This window comes from Poecilia reticulata, chromosome 7, assembly GCF_904066995.2.
Source record: "Poecilia reticulata chromosome 7, P_reticulata-male-v2, whole genome shotgun sequence".
Taxonomy (NCBI): Eukaryota; Metazoa; Chordata; class Actinopteri; order Cyprinodontiformes; family Poeciliidae; genus Poecilia; species Poecilia reticulata.
This window is the reverse complement of record NC_088836.1, coordinates 21275437-21299287: the sequence shown is the minus strand read 5'-3', so window position 1 is coordinate 21299287 and position 23851 is coordinate 21275437. Positions and strand designations below refer to the sequence as shown.

The window sequence follows — 23851 nt, the reverse complement described above, 5'->3', positions numbered from 1 at the left end:
TTGTTGTCTTTCAAACTTCATAAATTTATATATTAAAAAAAAAAAACATGATAGTTTTAACATTTTTAATTTCATATTCTAGATCAGCGGGTCTTCAACTTGTGGCTCCCGAGGCAGAAGTGGCTCTTAAGTAAAATGATCAAGAGCCGAGTAATATTTTTAAAAATAGACATAATAAGAACTACAGATTTTATCACTTTCTTTTTGATGGAATAATTGTACATAATTTCCAAAACAGCATGACAATAAGAGTCCCAGTAATAGTAGTCCCAGTAATAGTTATAAGATCTGTTTGAAGTTAATTACAAATATTAACGTCACATAGAAAAAAATATAGCCATCTTCTCCTTTGGAAAGGTAATATTTTTATTCATTCTAAAATCTAAAAAATTAAATGTGATGGTTATTATTTAAATATTACAAAATAATTATATTGTTTAAAATTAGTACAAAATAGGCTTATGTCCATTTTTTCTTTACATTTCCAAGTTACATTACTATTCCTCTTTAATAATAAAAGTCCCATTTTTCTTCATTGCAGTCATGTTTGTCATCTCTTTTCGTCAGAGTTCACAGCGGAAACGCAGGGTAGGGTCCTTCATCTTTCTCTTGTAGTCTGCATCAAACTCTTCGTTCTGTGCCACAGTGAAGTAATTCTTCCAGTCACCAACTTTTCCTGCAGAAATACAGGCATAAGTTGATTGCACTGGTGTTTGGAAGTTGATTTTGACATCTCTTACAACATGAACTTATTCATCAAACCTTTTCTCATGAAGGGAGACACCTTGAAATCCATGACTGGCAGTGTGGAGTAGTTGGCCATCTTGTTCCTTTTCATGTTGTCAAACTGCACTCCAGTTCTGATCATTTCCTTCTCCTCAGCAGAGGGAGACAACCCGATAAAGGAGCAGAGTTTCTCTATTTCCCGTCCAGTGTCCTGCAAACATGATCAGAAGTCATCTGTGCTTCATCACCACTTAGGTGTAAAATAAGGAGAAATCTGTGAGAGATTTAAACAAATTACCTCAATCATATCTTCGTAGAACATGTAGTGGATGTTTGAATGGGTTTGCTTCTTCTTCCACCAGTTGTTCACATGGTCATACCAGGAGCCAAACACCACTGGATGGTAGATCAACAGTAGAAGACAGGTTTATGGTGGAGGAATTGTGTATATCATCCAGAAGAAAATGCACATTCTTTAAATTAAAGAACTTATAAGACCATCTTAAAGTAAGAAAAATGACTCTGTCATTTATTGAATAAAAATAAGCCAAATACAGACAAAACTTGTGGAAAAAAATGTATAGAATTAAAAGGAAATAGTCATCTGTATGCTGGATGCCAATTACATCAGATTAATACCCAACCTTTTCAACCAACCCAAGATATTGATATTTTATTTTTAACAATGTTTGGCGTCTCTTTTGCAGGTACATAGAATGCACGGACGGAAAGGCTTGCAATATGGACGTCAGTACAGTATGAACACATAGAAGGCGATGATTTCATACATACTGTCTCCCTCCATGAATCTCTGGAAAAAGCTGTTCCAGTCTCCAGCTGCAGGTTGAGCATTGTTCATGCAGTCGAAGTGGTAATAAGACACCATGTTGTCTTTTGCATTGCGGGCTACATAGATCATCTACCAAAGAAACAGACGTTTGTAAATAATTTACCATTGCTGTGAGAAAATAAATACCAGCACTGTTCAGTATTTCAACTTGTTGTGGTCATGTTAAGACAATGCAAACAGAGAAGCCACATTACCCGGCAGTTCTGCTCCCAAAATGACTTTGGCACAAATTGCACAGGAAAATGGGTTTTGATGAGTCGAGGGGTGGTAGGAAGCTTATCTGCTTGGTCTTTTCCTGTATAAGCATACAAACATAAAGATGTCCTCTTCTGCTGCTTTGCCTTTTACACTAATTTCTCAGTGTGGGCTGCTTAAACCTTTCTGTCAGGTTTCTATTGAGAAGTACCAAATCACTGACGGGAGGGAGTGAAACAAAAACAAAAAGCCTATTCAATAACAACAAGAGTCCATGTGTAAAAATGTAAACTGATCAGGGGGGTAAAAGAATAAAATCTGTGCTGAAACAGCATAGTGCAGACCAGATTGATCTGACAATACTGGCAAAACCAGAAGGGCTACTTATAATGGGGAGGATATTACTGGGAGGTCGGAGGTCGATGACATTGCAAAGAAACACCTGGGAAACAACTAATGAATGCAGCAAAACATCGGTATAAATAAAAGCATCACTAAATAGGAAGCCCAACTAAGCTAAAAGAAAATAAAATAAAAATAAGACACACTAAAAACATCAAACTGAAGTGACAAACAAACAAGTCCTACAGATTACGATGTTTTATTATCTGCAGTTGGAAGTTGAAAGTGAGGCTATTATATATAAAGAATGCATCTTTTCTTTGACCTGTCACCAAGTTTGGGATTGTCATCTCCAAAAAAGGCACTCTCTCATAGATGGGGAGTGAAGTCAGACGGTCCGGAGACGTCTTGCCAAAATACAGCAAGTCAAGGATTTGGGAGACCCATGTGGTCCCTGAGGAGACAAAGAGAGGTGGATATGATTAATGATCTCAGCTGTTAAATTTGACTCACACACACATACATGTACACACACACACACACACACACACACACACACACACACACACACACACACACACACGCACGCACGCACGTGCACACACACACACACACACACCACACACACGCACACAAAGAAAGAAATCTGTGATTGATAAAACACATGTAAAGATTATGTAGACTTGCCTGCTTTTGGATATGTTGCTATTAGTATATCTTCTGGTCTGGCCTGAAAATTTTGGACATTTTCCCAGTTCTCTGTGAAAATGGAAGTCATTGCGACTCCATGGAAATCAAACAGCTTTGGCCGGGAAGACAGATCCATCTTTGATAAAGGAAAGTAAAAACTGACATCAAACCGTAAAAGTTAAAGATGAGGAAGAGTCAGATTCACATTATGAGCTAGAAACTCAAGACTTTACAAAAGAAAAAAAAGAACTCTTTTAAGGAAGCAATTGGATCAAATGTTTTGTGTAGTATTCAGTGAGAACGCCTGAGGCTATATAGTTTAGTGAAAGCTCTAGAGGCACTGAGAAAAGAATGGAGTGGGATTAGCAACTCTTTGCTGAAACCATTGAATCCACCCACAGTCCTGTGTGCATTTAAAGCAACATCCTGAAATAAGCATTCTTTTCACTAGAGCACTAAGAGCTTAAAAGAGTTGAACTCCATAAGATTGCAATGTTCAAAGAGGAAGTCGCAGAAGGAAAAACAAAGAAAACCAGGAAGAAATCACATACCTTGCTGAAATCGAGAGACATGCTGCAGCTGGAGTCAGTCTGCTTTTCCTTCCTGGAGTTTCCTGTTTGTACTGGAGAGCTGATCTGTTCTCTGCTTTTCAAATTACATAACTCTTCACTGTTAGCATAGTCGCTCTTCCTAAATAGGCTTCAACTTCCAGCCACTCCTTATTGCAACATGTTTGAACTTTTACCTTTATGTTGTCTCAGTTACACGTGACGTTCACAAACTGAAAAAGCCATTTAAAACTTCATGTCTTCTGACATATTAAGGTAGACATTTGATCAATAAAATGTCTTAAATTTTTGGTAGATAAATATGTGCTCAGATTTAGAAGAATGCATGAAAAACTAAATTTTTTTTATTTTCTCACAAAAACTGAGCATAACTCAAATGCAGTTTATTTAAATCAATACTGGAACTATTTTTTGTTTTCTGATCCTTTCTGGGGTTATTTATGTTAGTAAGGTATACTTTATTCCAGGTGTTGAGTTTCTTACTTATTTATTGTGTTCTGTTATTTTTGTGTTTTTGTTTATCCTCTTATCATGGTATTAGGCATTTTGTTTAGTTAACTTTCCTGTGTGTTATCTGTGTTAAGCTAACTTCTCTCAATCCTTTCTCACAGCTATTCAACATCCTCCTGATTACACTCACCTGTTCCCACGTCAGGATGTCATGTCTCTTCTGTATTTATTTTCACTAGTTTTCCCATTGTTTCCTGGCTACTTTCATTTCCTGTTGTCTCTGTGCTTTGCCTTTGGTTTTTTTTTTTCATTTTTATTATTAAAGTTATCAATTCACCATACTACTTTCAAGCTCTTATTTGTATTTTGGCCCTTCTTCAACAACACAACCCATGAAAGAATCATTTAAAAATGAAATAATTAGATTCTATTAATATAATAGTGTTGCTTTTAAATATTTAAAATATTTAAAGTATTAATATTTTTTCAATGTAGAAGGTTTGTTGTTTACAACAAAAAAAACCTTACGACAATCATGTGAAATCTAAGCAACATTAATTTGTGAATAGTGGAGTGTAAGTAAAGCAGGGTGTAAGTTTGGCAAGGATCTAATGTAAAAAAATATAAAGAATGTAATTTATTTACAATATTCTGCTCTTCTAATTCGAAGGATTATATATTTGCGAAAATGTGCCAAAAAATAAATAAATAAAAATCAAGAAATAGAAAAATTATTAACAAGAAATCCGGAAGTGATGAAGCAGAAGTGACGCAACCGGAACTTCAAAAACGTACACAACAAACATGGCGTCTCCCGGCGAGGCAGATGCGAATGTTTCACACGTGGAAAAAAAGAAAAAGGTATGAATTAATTTGAATTCTTTGAGGGTTTTTTTGTATTAAACCCCACAATAGCAGCAAATTACACCCTGCCGGCCCCGTTTCAGTGTTGAAATTAATGCTTTAAACTGTATGTTGTTGTAAGTTAATGCTGTTAAACTGCCGCTCTTTGGTCATTTCCATCAGCGTCCAGTTCGTTACTGGCAGGGGGCACAAGGCAAAACGAAAGATGACAACAAAACGGAAGGACAACCTGAGCAGCAGAAGAGGCAACAGACTCCAATAAAAAAGAAAAGGAAGCGAGATGAACAGCCGGACGGTGGGAAGAAAGTCATATCGGGGGTAAGAGCATGAAAAACTGACCGAGATCCAGCCCATCTAGAATCCTTTTATCATCAACGTGTGCAAAAATGTTTCAAATAAATAGTTTTTGTTGTTACAGAAGGTGACATTATTAATAGTTAATACTGAAGAATAACATAAGCAGTAGACCCAGAATTGTTTGTACCTCCTGTGCTGTGGTTTCTTGTATTAACATGTTGGCAACATGTCCTGTAGACTGTGAAGTAAGTCGAAGCTTTTGTCCAGTACATCCCAAAAATGTTGGACAAGATCTGGAAAATTTAGTGGACAGGGCAGTTTTTCTCAAACCCAATTACTCTCTTCCAAACTATTACACTACAATGTTTGCGCTGCTCGGGGAGTGATGTCTCTCTGAGAGGATGTCTGGTCTGCAACAGCGCTCAAGTTGGTGGTACAACACTTAAGGTTTTCCATCACAACAGTGTTAAAAGTTTTACACTGCCTCTGGTAGGATTTTCATTAAATTGAATGGACGTGTGAAGGTGTTGCTTTTATTTCAACAATCATTTTCAAACTTTACTAAACAAAAGGACATTATTAAAAAGTTTTTTCTTTAAAGTTTTTTTTTTTTTCAGGTGAAGGTCAAGTTTACCAGGATTAAATACAACTGCTAAATTATTTGTTAGCCAAACATAGTTATTTTCATCATTAAATAAAAACTTAATTTTTTGTGTGTGAAGCACATTTGCTGCTTCAATGTTGGAACATTTGATGATGTTTACATGGTTTTAATGCCTTTTGTTGAGAATACAGTAAAGTTTATGCAAAGTGGTTTTTATTAACAGCGACTTCTTTTCTTCATCAATCCTGTCTCGTTCTACCCTGTCATAAAGGTGATCTATCTCCTGGGCTAAACTCTGTCTTTGAGGTTGTCTGGTCTGTTTGATTTACTCCATTGGCTTTTTGAGTGCAGCTCCATCGTGTTTGAAAAAAACTTTATACTAACTTGTTCCTGGATATTTGACAATATTTGTCTTAGGACATGTTCAGGATGGGCATTGCACTGGACTCCTGGTCGCATCCACCTTTGATTCTCCAGACAAGCCTTTTCCTAGATGCCACCAAACAGTCTGAAGGGGATTCATTGGAGAAAAATGTCTCTTCAAGGTCTTCTGCATTCTTGCAGTAACAGGAATAAATGAAACAACTGTATTATCGAGAGGGGGAAAAAAACTACTTCTGATTGTTCAGAATCTCCAACTTAAGCCCGAATCTGCATTCAGTCTTTTTATAGTTTGGTTGGTTAAACAACCGTATCCCTGCAGAATATAAGTCAGTATTTAATACTTTCTTAGAAAGAAGTGGCTTCTTTATGTCACTGGAGTTTACAAGAAACATTTTCAAGCACCATTCCTTTCTGGAGGAAACATTCTGCTTTTCTTATCAAATCAGACTGACATATAGATGGCTGAAATGATGCCTTCAGATAATTTTAACAGGGCTAAAATCTATTGCATATTAGGTTTACGTTATTAAGTTAGCCTTCATTAACTTTACAACTAATTGCCTGTCTTGTGACAGGCACAAATGTTGGACAAGGTCTGGAAAATTTAGTGGACAGGGCAGTCCACTAAATTGTGACAGGCAATTAGTTGCCTGAACTTTTCTTTCTAGCAACTTTGAATAAATGCAAACCATAACAACCAAATCTCTAAAGTTTGCTTTAAAAAAAACTGTCGACAATCTCTGCTGGTCCTACTCTATATGTTGTTTATCCATATTTTTTATTTATTTATTGGTTTAACGGGCTTACTTTGAAGAACAAAAGCCGTTTTAAATGACAAATCTGCTTCTGGATTATTTAAGCTGAGAGACTTGGTAACATTTCTATCTCAGCAACAAGGTTTTATTGAACAAGTTGCTTCTAGCCGATGTCTGTTGAAGTTTCTTAGTCATCTCTTTATCATCTCTTGTCATTTATGTCACATTAAACAAGTGTATATTACGGACATAGACTGTCTGAGTGTATGGTATTTAGGTAATAAGCTAATACTTAGCTAGGCAATTTTTTGCAATTTGCATAATGCATACAAGTAACAATCAATTTGCAATATACATGCAAAGTAGTTAAGTAAGTTATTATAATCTTTTTACTGACTGGCTGTTGCCATCAGTTTATTACTCAACTGTCCCATAAATATCGTGGAAAAAGCTGCTAGTGATTGAAATTTACAATAAAGATTATGCCTAACTGAACATCCTGAAACGCTATTGTTTCATTTGTACCTCCCATTTTGTCTTAATTTATAAAGACATAATTTTATAACTTTGTAAATAATTGTCTTTCAGAAATCCGACCCTTTCCATGGGCCTGCTCCTATCCCGAAACACAAGCTGGAGAAATTCAAGAGAAAAGGCAAAATTCAAGGCAAAATTCAGAAGGTAAGCACCTTTGTGCACAAACTGATTCCACATTGTGCAGCTGGCTGTCCTTGTGCCTCATCTCTGTACTTCTCTGGTGTCGTTTCAGCCTCATCAGCATCATTACAAGCTGAAGGACATCATCACTCGCTCAGAGGAAGCTTCAGAAATGGCCCAGAAACAAGCCGCTCGATTTGACCTCCTGCTGCCAGAAGACGCAGGGTAATTTTCTTGGAAGAAAATATGCACTACTTTGTAAAAAAAAAAAAAAAAAGCTATATGAAGCCATTTCACTTTAAACCATTTCTCTGTCTGATGTCAGCTTTTTAGAAGGAGATGAAGATGAGGATACGTGCATGATCTCACAGGAGGATATCGCTGATGCTGTGGACATTACATCTGGAGCAAAGGTACAAAGGCTTTACATGAACTACTACTCTAAAGACACTGCAGAAGTAAAGTTCTTTTTTATATGTAGAAGTTTGTAGTAGATAACCATAATTTGTTTATATACCATAACTCATCAAACCATTATGCTTGTTACGAAAAGACTATTTAACTTTATTCAATAAAGTTAAATAATAGGAAATGATTTAATAATTGGGTAAAATATTAGTAAACATTTTAAATAATAAATTGCCATCATGCCAAAATATACTGTAAACATTTTAGTTTAAGAGTCACTAGGGGGCACTGGAGAGCTTGACACTTCAATGGCAAAGAGACTTTTTACACACAAACAAAACGCCTACAAAACCGAGTATCTGGTTTTAGTCACACAGTTAAAAACCAGATATTTGCATATTCTATATAAAAAAGCATAACCTTTTTATCTCACAGTCTGGTATTAAATTAACCTAAATGTTTCCTGTTTTAGGTCAGTTCTGTTTATCATTATTTCTCTGTTAAATGTCAAAAAGACAAGTGAGTAATTTCTACTTTCTTCACATTCAGAAATGAACATGATTTAAGATTGCAGTGCATTTAAAGAATTAAATTTAGCCATATGAGAATATAAAGTGTTTTTATGCTTCTTCACAACTTTCACACTAATTATTTATTTATTTATTTATTTATTTATTTATTTATTTATTTATTTTGAACACACAGAAAAGACAGTCAAGAAAAAAGAAAACAAAATAAAATAGAATGAAACAAACGTAAGAAATAAAAATGTAAAACAAATTATTCTGCCCATGTGCCATGCCCATTTGCATTGTACAGTACATTTTATTGCACCAAACCATATTTGCAAAAAGGATGATTCCTGCTAACTCTTGTTTTTTTTTTTTGTTTTTTTTTTAACTCTCTTTACAGTATTTTAATCTTAAACTGTGTCAGTTTGGTCCATATCGCCTGGATTACAGCAGAACAGGGCGGTGAGTATGGACATGCATACTCGCTGTTGAGCTTATGATTTATGAGACATGATTTATGTTGCATGAACAGGTACAGTAACAAAAGAGCTGCTGACAATTTAGTTGTCAGCATGCAGGTATTTATGATTCATATTCACTTCTTTCCTTTCACTACCATGAGATTTTAAACTAAGCAACTCAGCATCTTTTTAGTTCACAAGCATACTAATCATGAAACACAGATGACGCCTGCTTTAAAAGCTCAAGCATGTTCGACTTTGAAATTTTGTTTGTTGTATTTGTCACCTCAAAGCTCTCACAAGAGAAACAAATGTAATTTACATTTGGAAAATGCTTTTTTTTTTGCATATAAAATTAATTATGATTGGACTACTTGATTATGGTTGGCACACTATACTTTATTTAAAAATGCTGAGAAACATCTGGACAAAAAAATCTTTTTTTTTTTTTTTGAAAAATCAAATTTAGCATACTTTTTTTTTTCAGAAAGCTTTTTGGTTTCATGTTGGAATTTGAAAGTCATGATGCTTCCTTCGTCCTGATCGCGTCCCGATCAATGTTCATGGTGTCATGTTGTTTTTGCTTCAGCCATCTGCTGCTGGGCGGACGGAGAGGCCATGTAGCTTGTGTAGACTGGCAGTCCAAGAAGCTCGTGTGTGAACTAAACGTCATGGAGTCTGTCAATGATGTCAAGTAAGTTTAAAGAAGGAAAACAAGAACATTTGCACTGTGCACGAATATTCACATTGTGTGTTTCTGAGTCTTACAGAGTTTGGTCTGCACTTCCTTAGGTGGCTCCACACTGAACACATGTTTGCTGTGGCTCAGAAGAAGTGGCTCTACATCTACGACTCTAACGGGATAGAGCTGCACTGCATTCGTAAGTTTAACGACGTCTTACGAATGCAGTTCCTCCCGTACCACTTTCTCCTGGCTACAGCGGTGAGTTTAACCTCTTGCCCATCATTTATTTAAGCGTTATATGTTGGTCCTTGTCTGGATCAATGGAGATTTGTTTTTCCTTTTTCTATTTTCTAAAGGAAAAGTCTAATAAAGCTTCATAAATGTAGTGGATTTATTTTTAATTTGCCAGAGCAAACTTTTATCTTATAGCTGGCCTATTTTACTTCCTCTAACAGGTTATGAATGGTCTATAGTAGAGATGTGCCGATCAGGTTTTTTCCTGCCGATACCGATCACCCATGAGGGCCGATCACCGATACCGATCACCGACACCAATCACATAATAATTATTTTTTTTAATTTATCATAAACACTACCGGTTACATTATGTGGAAAAAGGAACCATGAATTCACCTTAATTTAGACAAAAACTTGTTTTTAATAACTTTTTCCAATAAGAAAACTAAACAAAACAGGCATTCTGCAAATTGTACTGCTATCTGTAATAGCAGTACAATCTTTAACAGACTGATAACATATGAAGGCTCTGAAGAGGCTAAATAATGCAAAGAGCCAAAATAAAACCTCTCAACATTGCCAAAAAAATTCAAGTGTAAAACTTAACATTCAAAGGCAAATACAGGTTCCATTACAATAAACAATCCAGAGTTACTGAATGAAAACTTCCTGATAGCATTGCGGCTAGCTGATTACTGCTAGTTCTGAGTGGCTGTTTCTGACTGAGCGGAGTAATTATGCAGAACAGGGAGGAGATCGATTATTTCTTTAGAGATTATCTGTCTTATGTTAGGACAGTGAAAGTTTTAATACGTATGTAAAATGTATTTTTTTTAGGTTAGATGCTGCAGCTTTAAACAGAGGTTCGGTGTGAGAGTCACTACCAGGTGGAGCAGAAGCGAAGCTCCGTCTGTGAAACATTACTACCTGTAGCGCGTAGCAGCGGTTCAACAGCGAGATCAGAACCAGCGTCTTACATCGCAGCTTGAAGACTTAAATAATTTTCCAGGTTATTTGTTTAGCTTTCTGACCGTCATGCTAATCCGGGTGAGTGTTTGTAGCTGTGCGCTGCTTTACCTGCTTTACCTGCTATCTGATCCTCCATATGTCTTTTTTACTGCAGTGAGCCTCAATGTAGCCAAACTCCATCAAGTATGGCATTGTTTTTATGTCGTATTAGCTTCATTGTGTTGATGCATTTTGACGTGCTTCAATTTTCTGCCGCAACACGCAAACTTCCGCATTCACTCAGTGCGTTATAGTTCCACATCGCTTAGTATTTGTTGCTGCGCGTTTGCGCAGTGTGAAGGACAGAGGAGACCAGCTGCACATGCAGGCTGCGAAATGAGATGCAGGTGACCGGTATCGGCAACAAGAGCCAATGATCAGCGATCACCGATCATGCACTTTTTCACAAAGATCGGCCGATTATGATCGGTGACCGATCGATCGGCACACCTCTAGTCTAGGCTATACAAAACATGTATGTCAATTTCTTTGCTCAAAATCATTCTTAGGTATTAGATATTTTGAGCCCCATTCAGAATGAGCTGTTTTAGGGCCTCTTGTCACTTTAAATCCAGATGTGCTGCTGCTGGCCACGCCCCCCAACTCAACATTTAAACTTGCACATGAAAATGACTACAAGGAGACGCACAATTATTCAACCTTACATTTTTGAAAAGCAGAAGTTGATCTTCCTGTACAAACGACAAAAATGCAGCCAGTGGTTTCTGGATGATTCTCCTGCATACATTGTACAACACATACAGCAGTAAAACCAGCTGACTAAGCTTTGCAGACATCAAAAACATTAACTGACTGGGATGGGGTTTTTGTAAGCACTGTTTTTAGAAGCAGCTAAGACCCAACTGGAAGTAAAAAAACAAAAACAAAAAAACATGCAAAACGTGAATTTTGTATACTACATCCACCCTAAATATTTACTTATCAGGATTTAGGCTGTCACTAGAATAAAGGCACCAAAGTAAAATAAATTGTGCTTTAAAGTGTAACTAACACCCCTCTGAAAGCTAAGCGCTGACCTTGGCAAATTTTGGAAAATTCCAGCAAAGTGGGCGGAGCGAAGAGTCATGGCTGAGTTGATGACTTGACGGAGGATGTGAGTGTAGCTGTGATCAGGACTAAAGAAGCACTGTTTCAACTTATCCAATTTGTTGCTATATTTATGACTTTTTTTAGTCTCCCCTTTCTCAAAAACAATCAGTGATAAGGCTATGCACACTAGAATGCTTAGAATAAAAAAATCAGCCTGGAAATATATGAAGTTTTGTTCTAGAAAATGTGTAGGAACACTGTAAATTTCCACTTCATTCCATTAAGACAGTTTCCCAATCAAGGTCTAAACAAAGCCAGAGTTTTGAATATAATGTTGAAAAAAGTAATTTGAGTCCTTGAATTTTGACTGAAGAGTTTCATTAACTCAAATCAGGCAATTGTGGTCAGAAGTCTCCTTCTGACTTTTGAATGTGTACTTCATATGTTCATACAGGGATCTGCACGTGTTCTTTATGGCTTAAGCTGATTGGTTCTACCACTAAATGGTGTGGTTGAAGTTGAGCCACCATTTTTACATCCTTTATCCATCTTGAGGGTAGTTACAGAGCCACATGAACCATGAAAGGACAGCGGAGAAATAGGATTACAGAACAGTGACGTAGTGATACAGTATAAAACAAAGACCTCATCAGTAAAGTGACAGCAAAAGGATGAATGGTTGCCTTGAAATTCTGTCTCTTTAGGAACCTCCGACCCTTTTCTTCAGCACGTCATCACCACAGTCTTCCCCATAATGCTGTACATCCTTTAGGAACATTTTAGTTTGCATAAGCTCAACAAACGCTGTTCCACCAGGTGCTTGCAAATTGCTGCTGACAGTAGTCTGGTGGCGCTTTGTGGGGGAGGGGTGCTCTGTGGAGTGGGAGGTCAGATGAGGACTGAGAATAAGTGCTTCCTATCCACAAGCGTTTAGGCACACCCGAATAGCTGCCATGGGAGGCTCAAATCTTTATAAAACGTGCATGAAATGATTCAAAGCAACACTCTTGGTATGATGCAATAACATTACAACACGAAGCTTAAAAAAGTTGATTTTGCACAATACCCGGCCCTCTCCCTCCTTACAAGTGCAGTACGTAGTTTTTACAAAATATGTTTCTTACATATTTAATAAAACTGCCATGACAGTATGGTATGAGACAGATAATCTGTGGGGGAAAAAAGCCAATCTCCTCCCAGTGCGACTTTTGTAGTCTACAAAAATGCACAACACCCGGTCAAAAACAATCAATCACAGCCAGGAGGAGTGTGTTAGTTTTGTCAAACAACCTTGTGTACTCGCTTCTAAATTTGCTAATGGCGGAGACACAACTTACCTTTACAGAAAAAAATCGTTTTTCCACCGTCATTGGTGGCCTTGCTAGCTAGCCTTAGTTTTTGTGGCTGGCTAAATTGTGGTGAACCAGCTAAAGCGTAAGCAGAGAGTAACTTTTATAAAAATATGTTTTGAGATATTTGCTAAAACTGTCATTATGCAGTGACAGTATCATATAAGACGGATAATCTGTGAAAAAAATCTAGCTCCTCTGGGATCTCCCGGTGATAACTGCAGAAGTACAAACCTTGATCAGAAACAACCAATCAGCCAGGAGGAGGTTCTTAGCCCTGTCAATAATGCTTGTGTACTCACTACTCATACACCTCATATACACATTAGAGAAGAAACGGGTGTATCCATAGCAACACATGCAGAAAAATTAGAGCAAGCAACAATTAATTCCAGTTAATAAAAAAAGATAGCGCTGTTTTTGTTTTTGTTTTTATTTATTTTTTTATATATATAATAATTGAATTTCAATCTTCGGGCTAGACTCACATCAGATGTCAGAACGGAAGTCAAAGTTCTTGTTTGTGTGCACAAAGTTGCCGAATAAAACTGATTTTCAATACAGTGATTACAAGGGATATTCTGATTTGATGAGACATCGGTCTGTTTTTGTTTAACTTTTGTCAAGATTGGTGTTTTCTGCCACACACAAGAGAAGCAGGAGAGTGTGTTGTGCATGCAAGCACAGTGACAGTCGTTTGCGAGCACCAAGCATTCAGAGCAATCTGATTGGATAAAAGTTTGGGTGATAAAACGTCCTGCTGTGCTATTTTATGAGCAACCGAACTTCTTCGTCTTGGTAATTTTGTTTGCTCGTGCAACGATTTGAGATTGTGATAAAGGTGATGATAAGATTAATTTAACTGCTTTGTCACTGATAGCCAGAGTTGAGCGCAGCTCAAAAATGTAATTATAGCGTCGCTGTGTCTGGGGCTGTGTCTGGCCAGATGTCTGGCTAGATGTCTGGCCAGATGGTTATCCAAATGGCCTGCTCCAAGTGGAGGTAGAAATGTTTTCTCTGAACATGCAGCGTGTGAATTCATGCACTGTGGAGCTGCATGAATTCAGTAGATTCCTCACACTTGGCATCACTTATCATCGTGCCTTAGAACTTCTAAAGTGGCGTCAAATTACCAAGTCAAACTTCTTTGAAGTCATACTTGATATATACAGATACATCATTTTTATGAAAAAAAAAAACAAAACAACTGATTGCTAACATAGTTACTTGATTGTCCTATAAAATGGCACAATACGTCTTTAAAATACATAATACTTTGCCTTCAAGGTGATTCTTCAGATTAATTTTCTCATGCATCCCCTACCCATTATTATGCCAGAATTGGTCTCTAATGGATGTTCTTATTGGTTAGAACCCATTTATCCACAAATTATTCTAGTTTGTTCATTCTTGCCTGCAGAGTGCAACCAGCTTCCTGCAGTACTTGGATGTGTCCGTTGGAAAGGAGGTGGCAGCCATCTGCACCAAGACCGGCCGGCTTGATGTGATGTGCCAGAACCCTCACAACGCTGTCATCCACCTCGGCCACCCCAACGGCACAGTTACACTTTGGTCACCCAATCAGAAAGAAGCCCTGGTCAAAATGCTCTGTCACCAGGGTGGCGTCCGTTCAGTCACTGTGGATAAAACTGGCACGTGAGTCACGTGCAAGTTGTTTGATTTCTTGTCGAAAAAAATTTTAATTAAAGTTTGTAAATGCTTGTAACAATACCTGCGATAGAAACGGCATTTAAATGCCTTCTTTTTGTGTTTAATACTTGTTTATTCCTTCATCATTTATATTTGACAGCTCTCTTTAGAGAAAAAGAAGTATTTTTGCTTTGCCTTTATTGCTCCAACAATTTGTCAAATGTGAAAATTGTTCAGCAACAACACACAAAAAAACTAAGATGACAGTTGAGTGCTGTCTGGATTTTTTTTATTACACCATCAGTATGTTAATCTGCACTGTAATGTTGTAACTTTGCTTAGAGAGCAACCTTTCATGATGACTTTCGGGGCTTTTTTTTGTGTCTTCCGGCAGATACATGATTACATCTGGAATGGATAAAAAAATGAAAGTCTTTGACATCCGAGCTTTCAAGCCTCTCAGGTCCTACTTCCTTCCTACTGGAGCTTCATGTTTGTCTCTGAGCCAGAGAGGACTGCTGTCTGCAGCCACAGGGGACATTGTTCAGGTGACTGTCTGCAAAGCTCTGCAGAGATAGCGGTCTGAGTGCAAGGAAATGGGCCTTCACTATCTTGATGTGGGTTGGAAACGGCAGCGTTTTAAGAAGTGGTCTGTGAAAGCTGCAGTGTGTAATTTTTATAAATGAAATGCTTTCAAATATTTGTCAAAACTGCCTCTGTGTTGTGACAGCATAGAAGAGACAGATGATCTGTGAATAAATGTCGCTCCTTTGCCTCTTCAAAGTGCTCCTACAAGCAACCAATCAGAGCCAAGAGTAGTTTTTTTTTCTTTATTGATGCTTTGTAACTGTTTTTACAGGATTAAAATCTTTTTCCAAACTGCTACAATAATTTCTTAAAACAAGAATTTGGTGCACAAGTTTGCATTTTTGTATGACTTTCTGTTCCACACCTGGTCAATATTATACACACCTCCTCTTTGTTTATACATCTCTTTACATGTTGCAGGATGTTATAGTAATGATTAATCTGCTGGGATAATTTTTACTAGATCTGAAGATTCCTCTTATCACAGTTGGTGGAGTTGGTTTAAATATTTCTGTTTCCTGTTGGAGGAGTAGGATTATTTAGCAGGATGTTTTCAGAACTTGAATTTTCTTTTGTTTTAGGAAGTAATCTATAAATCCTTCCAGTGAATGTTGGTAACTTTTTTTAGTCTCTCCCTCCAGGTTTACAGGGATGTTTGGAGCACACCAGTCACTAAACCCTACATGGCTCACCGGGTGCGAGGTTCAGTTTGGGGACTTGGCTATTGTCCCTTTGAGGATGTCCTCGGAGTTGGACATGGAGAGGGTTTCACCAGCATGCTCGTACCAGGTCAGCTGATCTTTGTAGCTTTCAGTTCAACATAACCTCTGCGGTGTTTGAGCTTTTATGCACAAACACCCTAAAGGCCTCAGGAAGTATTAAAACATTTGACCAGAAAGCTTTTGAAACCTAAAATCTGTTTTTAGAAGGGTATTGGTAGCATTGCAGTGGGGTTTTGCATAATCTCTGTGGTCAAACGACAAAAACACTATTGCTCATGCTCCTAGGTTCTTATGAGCAAAGATGTTTGCCTTCATGTATGCAGTTTTCTAGTACAAAGTTTCAATGACAATAAGAAAGTGTAAAGACCAAACTTTGCACTTGTTTCTTTGATTATTTGGAGTCTGATGAAGCGTGAAACACTTTTGCAGCACAAAATAACTTTATAATTTTTTACCAATAGCATCGTAGTTTATTTATTTTGGATACAAATAGACATATTGTTCTATTTAAAGAAAAAATTCTGAAGTCATTGTTGTTTGTTTACTGTGCTTTTGCCCATTTTTCCGATCACAGGGGCTGGTGAGCCTAACTTTGACGGTCTGGATGCAAATCCATACCGCAGTGCAAAGCAGAGGCAGGAGTGGGAGGTCAAGGCTCTGCTGGAGAAGATTCAGCCTGAACTCATTACTCTGGACCCCTCAGAGCTGGGTCATGTTGATCGTGCTACCTTTGAGCAGAGGCATCAAGACAGAGTCGAAGCTTTGGTCAGTTGGTTGACTTTTTTTTTTTTTTGATGCATGTCTAACAAAAAAAAATTTATGATTTGCTGCACTGAAGGTGTAAAATGTGCAGTTTGTAAAAGTGTAAGCCTTCTCTTTCAGGGCTTTGATCCACTTGGCAAAGAGAAATTTGTTCCGAAACATAAGAAAAAAGGTCGCAGTTCTGCTGCTGGTATTGAAAGGCGGAAGAGGAAAGTGGCCCATGAGGACCAGAGGGTAAGCAGTTCCTTAATGTCGGCCCTGTAACATTTCCTCAATTTTTACAGTTAAGAAGTATTTCTGCAGGATTTTATGATAGGTCAACAAAATAGTGGATAGTTGTGAAGTGAAAAGGAAATTGCTTTCCAGCTCTGGCTGTTATGTTTTTGACTACCCCTCCATAATTAAATATATCGTTCCATTGTTTGTTCTGTCTCCTGTTGTCTCCCTCCTCCCTTTACAGTTACTGGCATTTTATACTTTTAACATCAACCTATGTACATAAGTGGTCAAACAGTGGAAAACGGAATCTGTAACAATGTGGAAAGTTTTTATTGAGACTTCCCCAGAATAGCTAGATTTAAATGACATGCATGTCAACTTCCGAGTGCAGCTGGTTGCACCTACTTTTAATTGTGGGGTACAGGAGTAAAGGGGGAGAACACAAATGCATGCCACACGTTTCAGATTTTTAGATGTTAGAAATAAATAAAATATTTGCTCCTTACCACTTCACAATTATGCAGATCAACACAAATCATTGAGATTTGTGTTGATCTCAATGAAAGACACTGAAGTTTGTGATTGTAATTCAACAAATGTAGAAAAAGAGGAAGAGGTGGGTATATTTTTAAGGTTGTTGTATCTAGATGCGTCCCAAGTCCTTTTTTACTGTGTTACGTTGTGTTAAAGAAAGCCATCACATCTGTTTTTGTTTGGGAGCTGAGGTAAGGGGATTTTAATCTGGGGCTTATTCCTCTTAACCTAACAGAACCCATCAAACAATATTAAATTTCTTGTTCATTATCAAAGGATAATTTTTGTGATCACCTTTTTTTTGTAGATGTTGTTCATGTCATTAAAACCACCTACTTGTTCTCCAGCGTGTGTATAATCCAGTTTGCTTGCTGGCCGTTGCAGGACGTTATCAGACAAACTGTGGAGGACAGAATGAAACTGGAGGAAGAGCGAAACAGGATGAAGGAGAAGAAAGCAGCACTGTCTGGAAAAAGATCTGCTCTGGACAGATTCAAAAAATAGAAAAGGACTCTTTGTGCAACTCAAACGCAGTGAAGTTCTGTGGGCGGGATCTTTGACCTTCACGTTGAAACTTTTTTTCTTAGGACTCAGTGGTTTGTGGGGACATCGAAGGCAGAAGTTCTTGGTGTTGTGAGCAGCTACATGGTGCAACATCTGGCCTGGGTTCTGTTGGGAAACAGTTCATGAAATCAATGTTGAGAGCACCGGTTGGTCTGCGCTACTTATTGACTGTAGCCTAAAGCACATCCTGTTTGTGATCATGTGGTGGATGGCAGCAGTCACCCAGATTCTTCTTTTAGTACTAATAAAAACTTTCCCTGCATGTTTGACCTTGTCAGTTGTGGTTCTTTTGCTGAGATAATTTGTTTAATATTTTCATAGAAACAAAATGAGCAGACTGTTGTGCAGAGTTGCTTGACGACAATTTAAAGGAATAAATGCAAGAATATAACGACATTCAAGGAAATCATACTGTAAATCCATTTAAATTCACAAATGCCTTTTGGATTCTGTTTAAATATTATGAAACAGATACCTAAAACTTCCTTTAGATTTTTGACAGAAAATTATCAAATTGTAAGCTGCTTCAGGTGAGTCCAACATGATTCACACCTCTGGAAGGTTTAAAATAAGTTTGTATCTGTTAGGAAATGACAGTCATGTTAAAAGACTTGAAACTTCTGAAGTAGGCGGTATCAAAATTGCATAGCTGCTTTTCAAGTTTTGCTATAAAAATATTGCATGTCACAAAACATTTCTACCCTCATCATTGACAAATTGAAAACTTTTTTTGTCTTTAGTATTCAAAACCTTATAAGAGCTGAACTGTTTTTTTGCATGTCTATGTTGACATTTTGAACTTCTGTCTATGGTGATGAATTCCACGTCTTTATAGTTTGGAAGGCTTCTGACGGGTAATCTAACAGGTTTCACCACATTGGTCAAATGCTTTGGAAGCAAAACTTGTACAGTCGTCTGCTTGGATCAGTTACAGTAAATGAATGTTTATCTGGCACAGACGAGTCATAAGTTTTGCATATTGTAATTTCCTGTACAGTTCTGAACCAGAACCATGCCTGCAAGCTCATAGAAAGGAAACCTTTCAAACTTATGTTGTATAAATTGTAGTTTCTCATCATCTCTGCCCTTTTAGGGAGTTGCTGATTTTTTTATACATTGGCAGTTAATGCTTCCTCTCATTAAAACCTACAAGTAAACTACTTGTAGGTTTAACTACTTGTAAGTAAACGACTTGTAGGTTTACTTGTCCTGGTAAACCACTTGACAGTTTTAACATAGTGGGGATTTTGAAAGCGGAACTCTTAAAATAACACTGTCTGGCGCCTATGACACATTCAAGCATTGACACATATATATGTGTTTAGTGTTCATCTGTCTCTTTTCATATTCCATGTACCTTACAGTGAAATAAGAGATAGTGAATGACTATCACAGCATAATGCCGCCACCAGCATGCTTGGCAGAAGGCTCTGTGTTCTTAAGTTTTAAAGCCCCACTTTCTCTCAAAAACATGCCCAGAAGAATAGACCCAGGAAGAACTTTCTTCACATTTTATGTGTTTATTCTGTTTTTCTGGGCTGCACAGTGGCGCAGTTGGTAGAGCTGTTGCCTTGCAGCAAGAAGGTCCTGGGTTTGATTCCCAGCCCAGGGTCTTTCTGCATGGAGTTTGCATGTTCGCCCTGTGCATGCGTGGGTTTTCTCCGGGTACTCTGGCTTCCTCCCAAAGTCCAAAAACATGACTGTCAGGTTAATTGGTCTGTCTAAATTGTCCCTAGGTGTGAGTGTGTGTGTGCATGGTTGTGTGTCTCTGTTGCCCTGCGACAGACTGGCGACCTGTCCAGGGTGACCCCGCCTCTCGCCCAGAACGTTAGCTGGAGATAGGCACCAGCATCTGGTCTGAGAGATATAACCTGTGTAAATGCAAGGAAGAATACTTTCTTTCCCCATAAATACTTTCATTTCAGTGAAGAAAAGCTATCCAAATCAACCTGTCTCTATGTGGAAAAAATAAGTGAGCCAAGAAAAAGAAGCAGAGGAAATAGATCAACAAAAGCCCAAACTAATATGTATCTATTTATATAACTTTTGACCACAACTGCATGAAAGACTTGAAATGAATAAGTCAGTAGAGCTAACCTCACCACAACAAAATGTTGATAAAGAAACTTAAGTGCATTTTCTGAGTTATTTGTCTGGGAACTGTTTATTCTGAACGCAAAGAAGCATTTATAGTTAATTATTTACAAAAGGGTTTATGCCTTTGGGTAATCATGGTATTATGTGTCCTGAAGCTATTTTTCTAAGCTCGACTGATGCCATCCGTAGTCTGGTCACGGTTAAGTTGTTACCTGGAGCTTTATCTTCAGAATCACTCAGCATTATTTGATCTTGTTGATTTGTAGAAACTGAAAGGAAAATAGGGCTGCACAGTGGCGCAGTTGGTAGGGCTGTTGCCTTGCAGCAAGAAGGTTCTGGATTCAATTCCCGGCCCCGGTCTTTCTGCATGGAGTTTGCATGTTCTCCCTGTGCATGCGTGGGTTTTCTCCAGGTACTCTGGTTTCCTCCCATAGTCTAAAAACATGACTGTCAGGTTGATTGGCCTCTCCAACTTGCCCCTAGGTGTGAGTGTGTGTGTGCATGGTTGTGTGTCCTGTGTGTCTCTGTGTTGCCCTGCGACAGACTGGCGACCTGTCCAGGGTGTACCCCGCCTCTCGCCCAGAATGTTAGCTGGAGATAGGCACCAACAACCCTCCCGACCCCACTAAGGGACAAGGGTGTAAAGAAAATGGATGAAAGGAAAATACGCAGACCAGTTTCATCTCACATGTGATCGTTTATTGGTGCCAGAATTTGATTCATACGTTTCCTGAGTGAGGAAAAAGAAGAAAAACACCCAGGAAATGTATACATCCTACAGTTCATAATAAACATTTATTTTTATTAACAAGGCACACCAAAATTGTAGCGCATCCTTAGTGAAATTATTTCACCGTTAACAGCATAGTGCCGCTCTTCATTTGTGAGACAACTATCAGATGAATGACTTTTCAGTCACTGGAACTGATCATTTAAACCTCACTTTTTTATCAGTCTGCTAAGTGCCACCATTTAAATGTCATACATACAATAAATGTTATAAATTAAACTTCTATTTTGGAGTATTTTTCCAGTGAACTTCATTTGTGTTGTTTGATGGAACTGAATCTAATGCTATTATTTTTTGCAATAGCAACATGCATTTAGGCTTTTAGACTAAGTTCTAAATTAAAGCAGCTTGTAACAGACTGCTTGTCTTGGCGTTTTGATATCGGACTCAGACGGCGGCGTCTGAAAGCATTTCTCATGTGCATTCATCGTGAGCAGTTGTACAATATAAGCAGCATGCTTATATTTGTTTCTCAGCTGCATGTTGTCAAAGCTAGATGCTGTGAGACAAAGACTTAGAAAATCTGAAATTATCCAGTTTTCTGAGGAGGAAAAGAAAAAAAAAATCGATGTTCTTATAAAAATAAAGCTCTAATGATGACATTTAGCCTAAATGCTATCAGTGCAGGTAGATTCACAGCTTGTAGAACAGTTGTGCGAGGCAGAGCGCCAGTGAGTCCTATAACCTCCTAATAGCGGTCACGGTCATTTCTCCAGGCCCAGGGCTGAGCCCAGCATCGCCCTGACTTTGCACATCCCCAGAGAAGCTCGCTGACTCAGCCATGAGCAGGTGGGGGATGAATGGACATCTTTCCAGTAGTCCAGCATCTCCTTGGGTGTGATTTGGTGGACGGACACCATAGCTTGATAGCAGCAGCGTCCGTATGGCACAGGTGGACCCCCGGAGAAGAGAGAGCAATGTGAGGGCCGCACTCCAGCAGCATAGGCGCAGAGGCCGACAAACACATCCTCGGGAGGCAAAGGAGTGGACAGAGGCGATGCTGATGCTGCAAGGGCAACTTTGAGCAATGCAGAGCGAGAAAAGACGTAGGCTGTGCCGCTGCAATAGTCGGGGAACACAGACAAAGGGTAGGCCCCTGAGGGGAGGTAATGCTTGCTGTCTGGGTCGCGGTTTGGGGCCACGTGGAGATGGACTCTACCCAGGTACAAGTCCCCTTGCTCATAAGGGTTCCGGCTTTTGTTTAGGAAGTGCAGAAGAACGCTGGGATTGAAGAAGACGTCATCGTCCACTTTGGCCAAGAAGTGAGCTTGAGGGCAGAACCTGCGGGCCCAGCCCAGCATGGCCAGGGTCTTCAGGGTAAGGTTGGAGTAGGAGTCCAAGAACCGGCCCTGAATCAGGTCCCCCTTCTCCCTGGCTTCTTCTATCAGCAGCTTTCCCAGGCCGGGGTCAGAGGCCACGCCCACCATGAAGAGGGTCATGACCCGCAGGCCCCGCACCTCCACCTGTCCGCCCCAGGTGTCTCTGATGGCCTGACGAGCCCGCTGATTGGCAGGTGCTGAGGTCACTATGGCGATGAGGTACGGCTTGGCGCGCTGGCACACCAGCGGGCTGGGCATGAGCAGGAACTCCTCGGGTTTGGAGGGGGGGAGGCTCTGGGGCGAGACGATGGCGACATGCGGCTCCACCGCCCTGCTCATGCCCATCGAGGTGACCCACGTCTCAATGATGTCCAGGAAGAGCAGCGCGAGCACCGCGGCGCACGCCAGGATCCCGCACAGGGACGGAAAGATCCCCGTCCTGTTTCCGCGCTTTCCTAACCTGGGCTTGCAACATCCCCTTCCGACCATGATCACCATCATCATCACCTTCTCTGCTGCTGCTAGTGTTGCAAGCAACAACAAAGGAAATATCCCTGTCCTCTCGCTGCCACCCCCCCACACCCCCCTCCAGTCCTATAGTTGCTTCAACTGAAGACGCATTCCTCTTGCGGCGTGTCCTCACCTCTGGGTCCGCTGCACTGTCCTCCACCTTTCTCTGCGGCAGCGCCGGTAGCTTTTCGTTTCTGCTGCAGCCTTCTGTCTTTGATTTGGGGGGGATGTGCAGATGCGCAAGTGGAGCGGTCGATCTGGCAGCGGCTCGCAGCAGATTCTACTGCTGTTTTTTATTGCTGTGAGGTCAGGTAGCGCGGCCGATGGCAAATCTGTGAACCGGTCCGCTGATTTAACGGCTTCAGTGTTTCTCCCCCACAAATTGATGGGACGTCCGATATCCTGCTGAGGCGCACCAACCCAGTTTTTGATAATATTTTAATATCCATCCGATCATGTACTGAAGGTTCAGAAAACGTCCATCCAACGTTTACTGGTCGTTTTTGGAGTCCGGTAAAGACAACACTTAGAATTAAGCAGATCAAGCGGATTAAACACCGATAAAAAGATGAAAAAATAAATAAAAATGGATTGATGAAAAAGTATGCGGATATTACTCATAAAGCATTATATGACTGAAGGTCTCGCGTTCGCCTATTGTCATCCTTACACCTGAACTTTGTGCGACACCTACTGGCTATTTTTGAGTATGATAAATAGAGATTGGTTGTCAGTTTTTCTTGTTTCAAAACATCCTTCAAGGTCAACTCCTTGGTTAAACGTCCATTCCGATAAGTTATTAAAGTCGATTAAAAAAAAAAAACTCGTTAAGGATACATTGCACCCAATGTGATACATCCCATGTGGTTAATTAATGACAGCCAAGCAGTTAGAAAAATAAACTAACCTTTGTGTGGTGTTTATATTTTGGGGACTCCTCCATTGTAGGTTTGTTGGACCCACTGCATTGTATTCTTTGAAATTCAACACAAACAAAATCTTT

The 23851-nt window shown here is 39.1% G+C and overlaps 3 protein-coding genes across 4 annotated transcripts; 1 reads left to right on the top strand and 2 right to left on the bottom strand.

Annotated features, from left to right (window-relative positions):
- Positions 1-51: 51 nt before the first annotated feature.
- LOC103467937 (cytosolic sulfotransferase 2-like) lies at positions 52-3505 on the bottom strand. Of its 2 annotated transcripts, none has more exons than XM_017306001.2 (8): positions 3355-3505; positions 2801-2939; positions 2439-2567; positions 1771-1871; positions 1519-1645; positions 1025-1122; positions 763-937; positions 52-676 (listed from the first exon to the last, which is right to left on the bottom strand). In XM_017306001.2, exons 1-8 carry the CDS (start codon positions 3373-3375, stop codon positions 564-566), a joined length of 903 nt encoding a protein of 300 aa, XP_017161490.1. In that variant the 5' UTR covers positions 3376-3505; the 3' UTR covers positions 52-563. The 2 variants fall into 2 exon arrangements, with proteins under 2 accessions (XP_017161490.1, XP_081465210.1); XM_081609084.1 differs by having other exon boundaries at positions 2801-2961; positions 3355-3481.
- Positions 3506-4563: 1058 nt separating this feature from the next.
- wdr46 (WD repeat domain 46) lies at positions 4564-18394 on the top strand. The gene is made up of 14 exons (XM_008413981.2): positions 4564-4683; positions 4849-5004; positions 7315-7407; positions 7496-7608; positions 7709-7796; positions 8704-8765; positions 9354-9458; positions 9557-9707; positions 14514-14749; positions 15138-15291; positions 15973-16120; positions 16628-16818; positions 16936-17049; positions 17953-18394. Exons 1-14 carry the CDS (start codon positions 4627-4629, stop codon positions 18070-18072), a joined length of 1788 nt encoding a protein of 595 aa, XP_008412203.1. The 5' UTR covers positions 4564-4626; the 3' UTR covers positions 18073-18394.
- Positions 18395-20906: 2512 nt separating this feature from the next.
- On the bottom strand, positions 20907-23623 carry b3galt4 (UDP-Gal:betaGlcNAc beta 1,3-galactosyltransferase, polypeptide 4). The gene has a single exon (XM_008413980.3). It carries the CDS (start codon positions 22840-22842, stop codon positions 21724-21726), a length of 1119 nt encoding a protein of 372 aa, XP_008412202.1. The 5' UTR covers positions 22843-23623; the 3' UTR covers positions 20907-21723.
- Positions 23624-23851: the final 228 nt, after the last annotated feature.

What these genes read in the sequence shown, in the direction of transcription:
- LOC103467937 (XM_017306001.2), bottom strand. Translation starts at nt 3,375, where the DNA reads ATGTCTCTCGATTTCAGCAAG. An exon ending in AGCAACATATCCAAAAGCAG is followed by an intron (nt 2,568 to 2,800) that starts GCAAGTCTACAT and finishes TTGTCTCCTCAG; the next exon opens with GGACCACATGGGTCTCCCAA. An exon ending in TCTACGAAGATATGATTGAG is followed by an intron (nt 938 to 1,024) that starts GTAATTTGTTTA and finishes TCATGTTTGCAG; the next exon opens with GACACTGGACGGGAAATAGA.
- wdr46 (XM_008413981.2), top strand. Translation starts at nt 4,627, where the DNA reads ATGGCGTCTCCCGGCGAGGCAGATGCGAATGTTTCACACGTGGAAAAA. An exon ending in GGAAGAAAGTCATATCGGGG is followed by an intron (nt 5,005 to 7,314) that starts GTAAGAGCATGA and finishes ATTGTCTTTCAG; the next exon opens with AAATCCGACCCTTTCCATGG. An exon ending in CACCAGCATGCTCGTACCAG is followed by an intron (nt 16,121 to 16,627) that starts GTCAGCTGATCT and finishes TTCCGATCACAG; the next exon opens with GGGCTGGTGAGCCTAACTTT.
- b3galt4 (XM_008413980.3), bottom strand. Translation starts at nt 22,842, where the DNA reads ATGATGATGGTGATCATGGTCGGAAGGGGATGTTGCAAGCCCAGGTTA.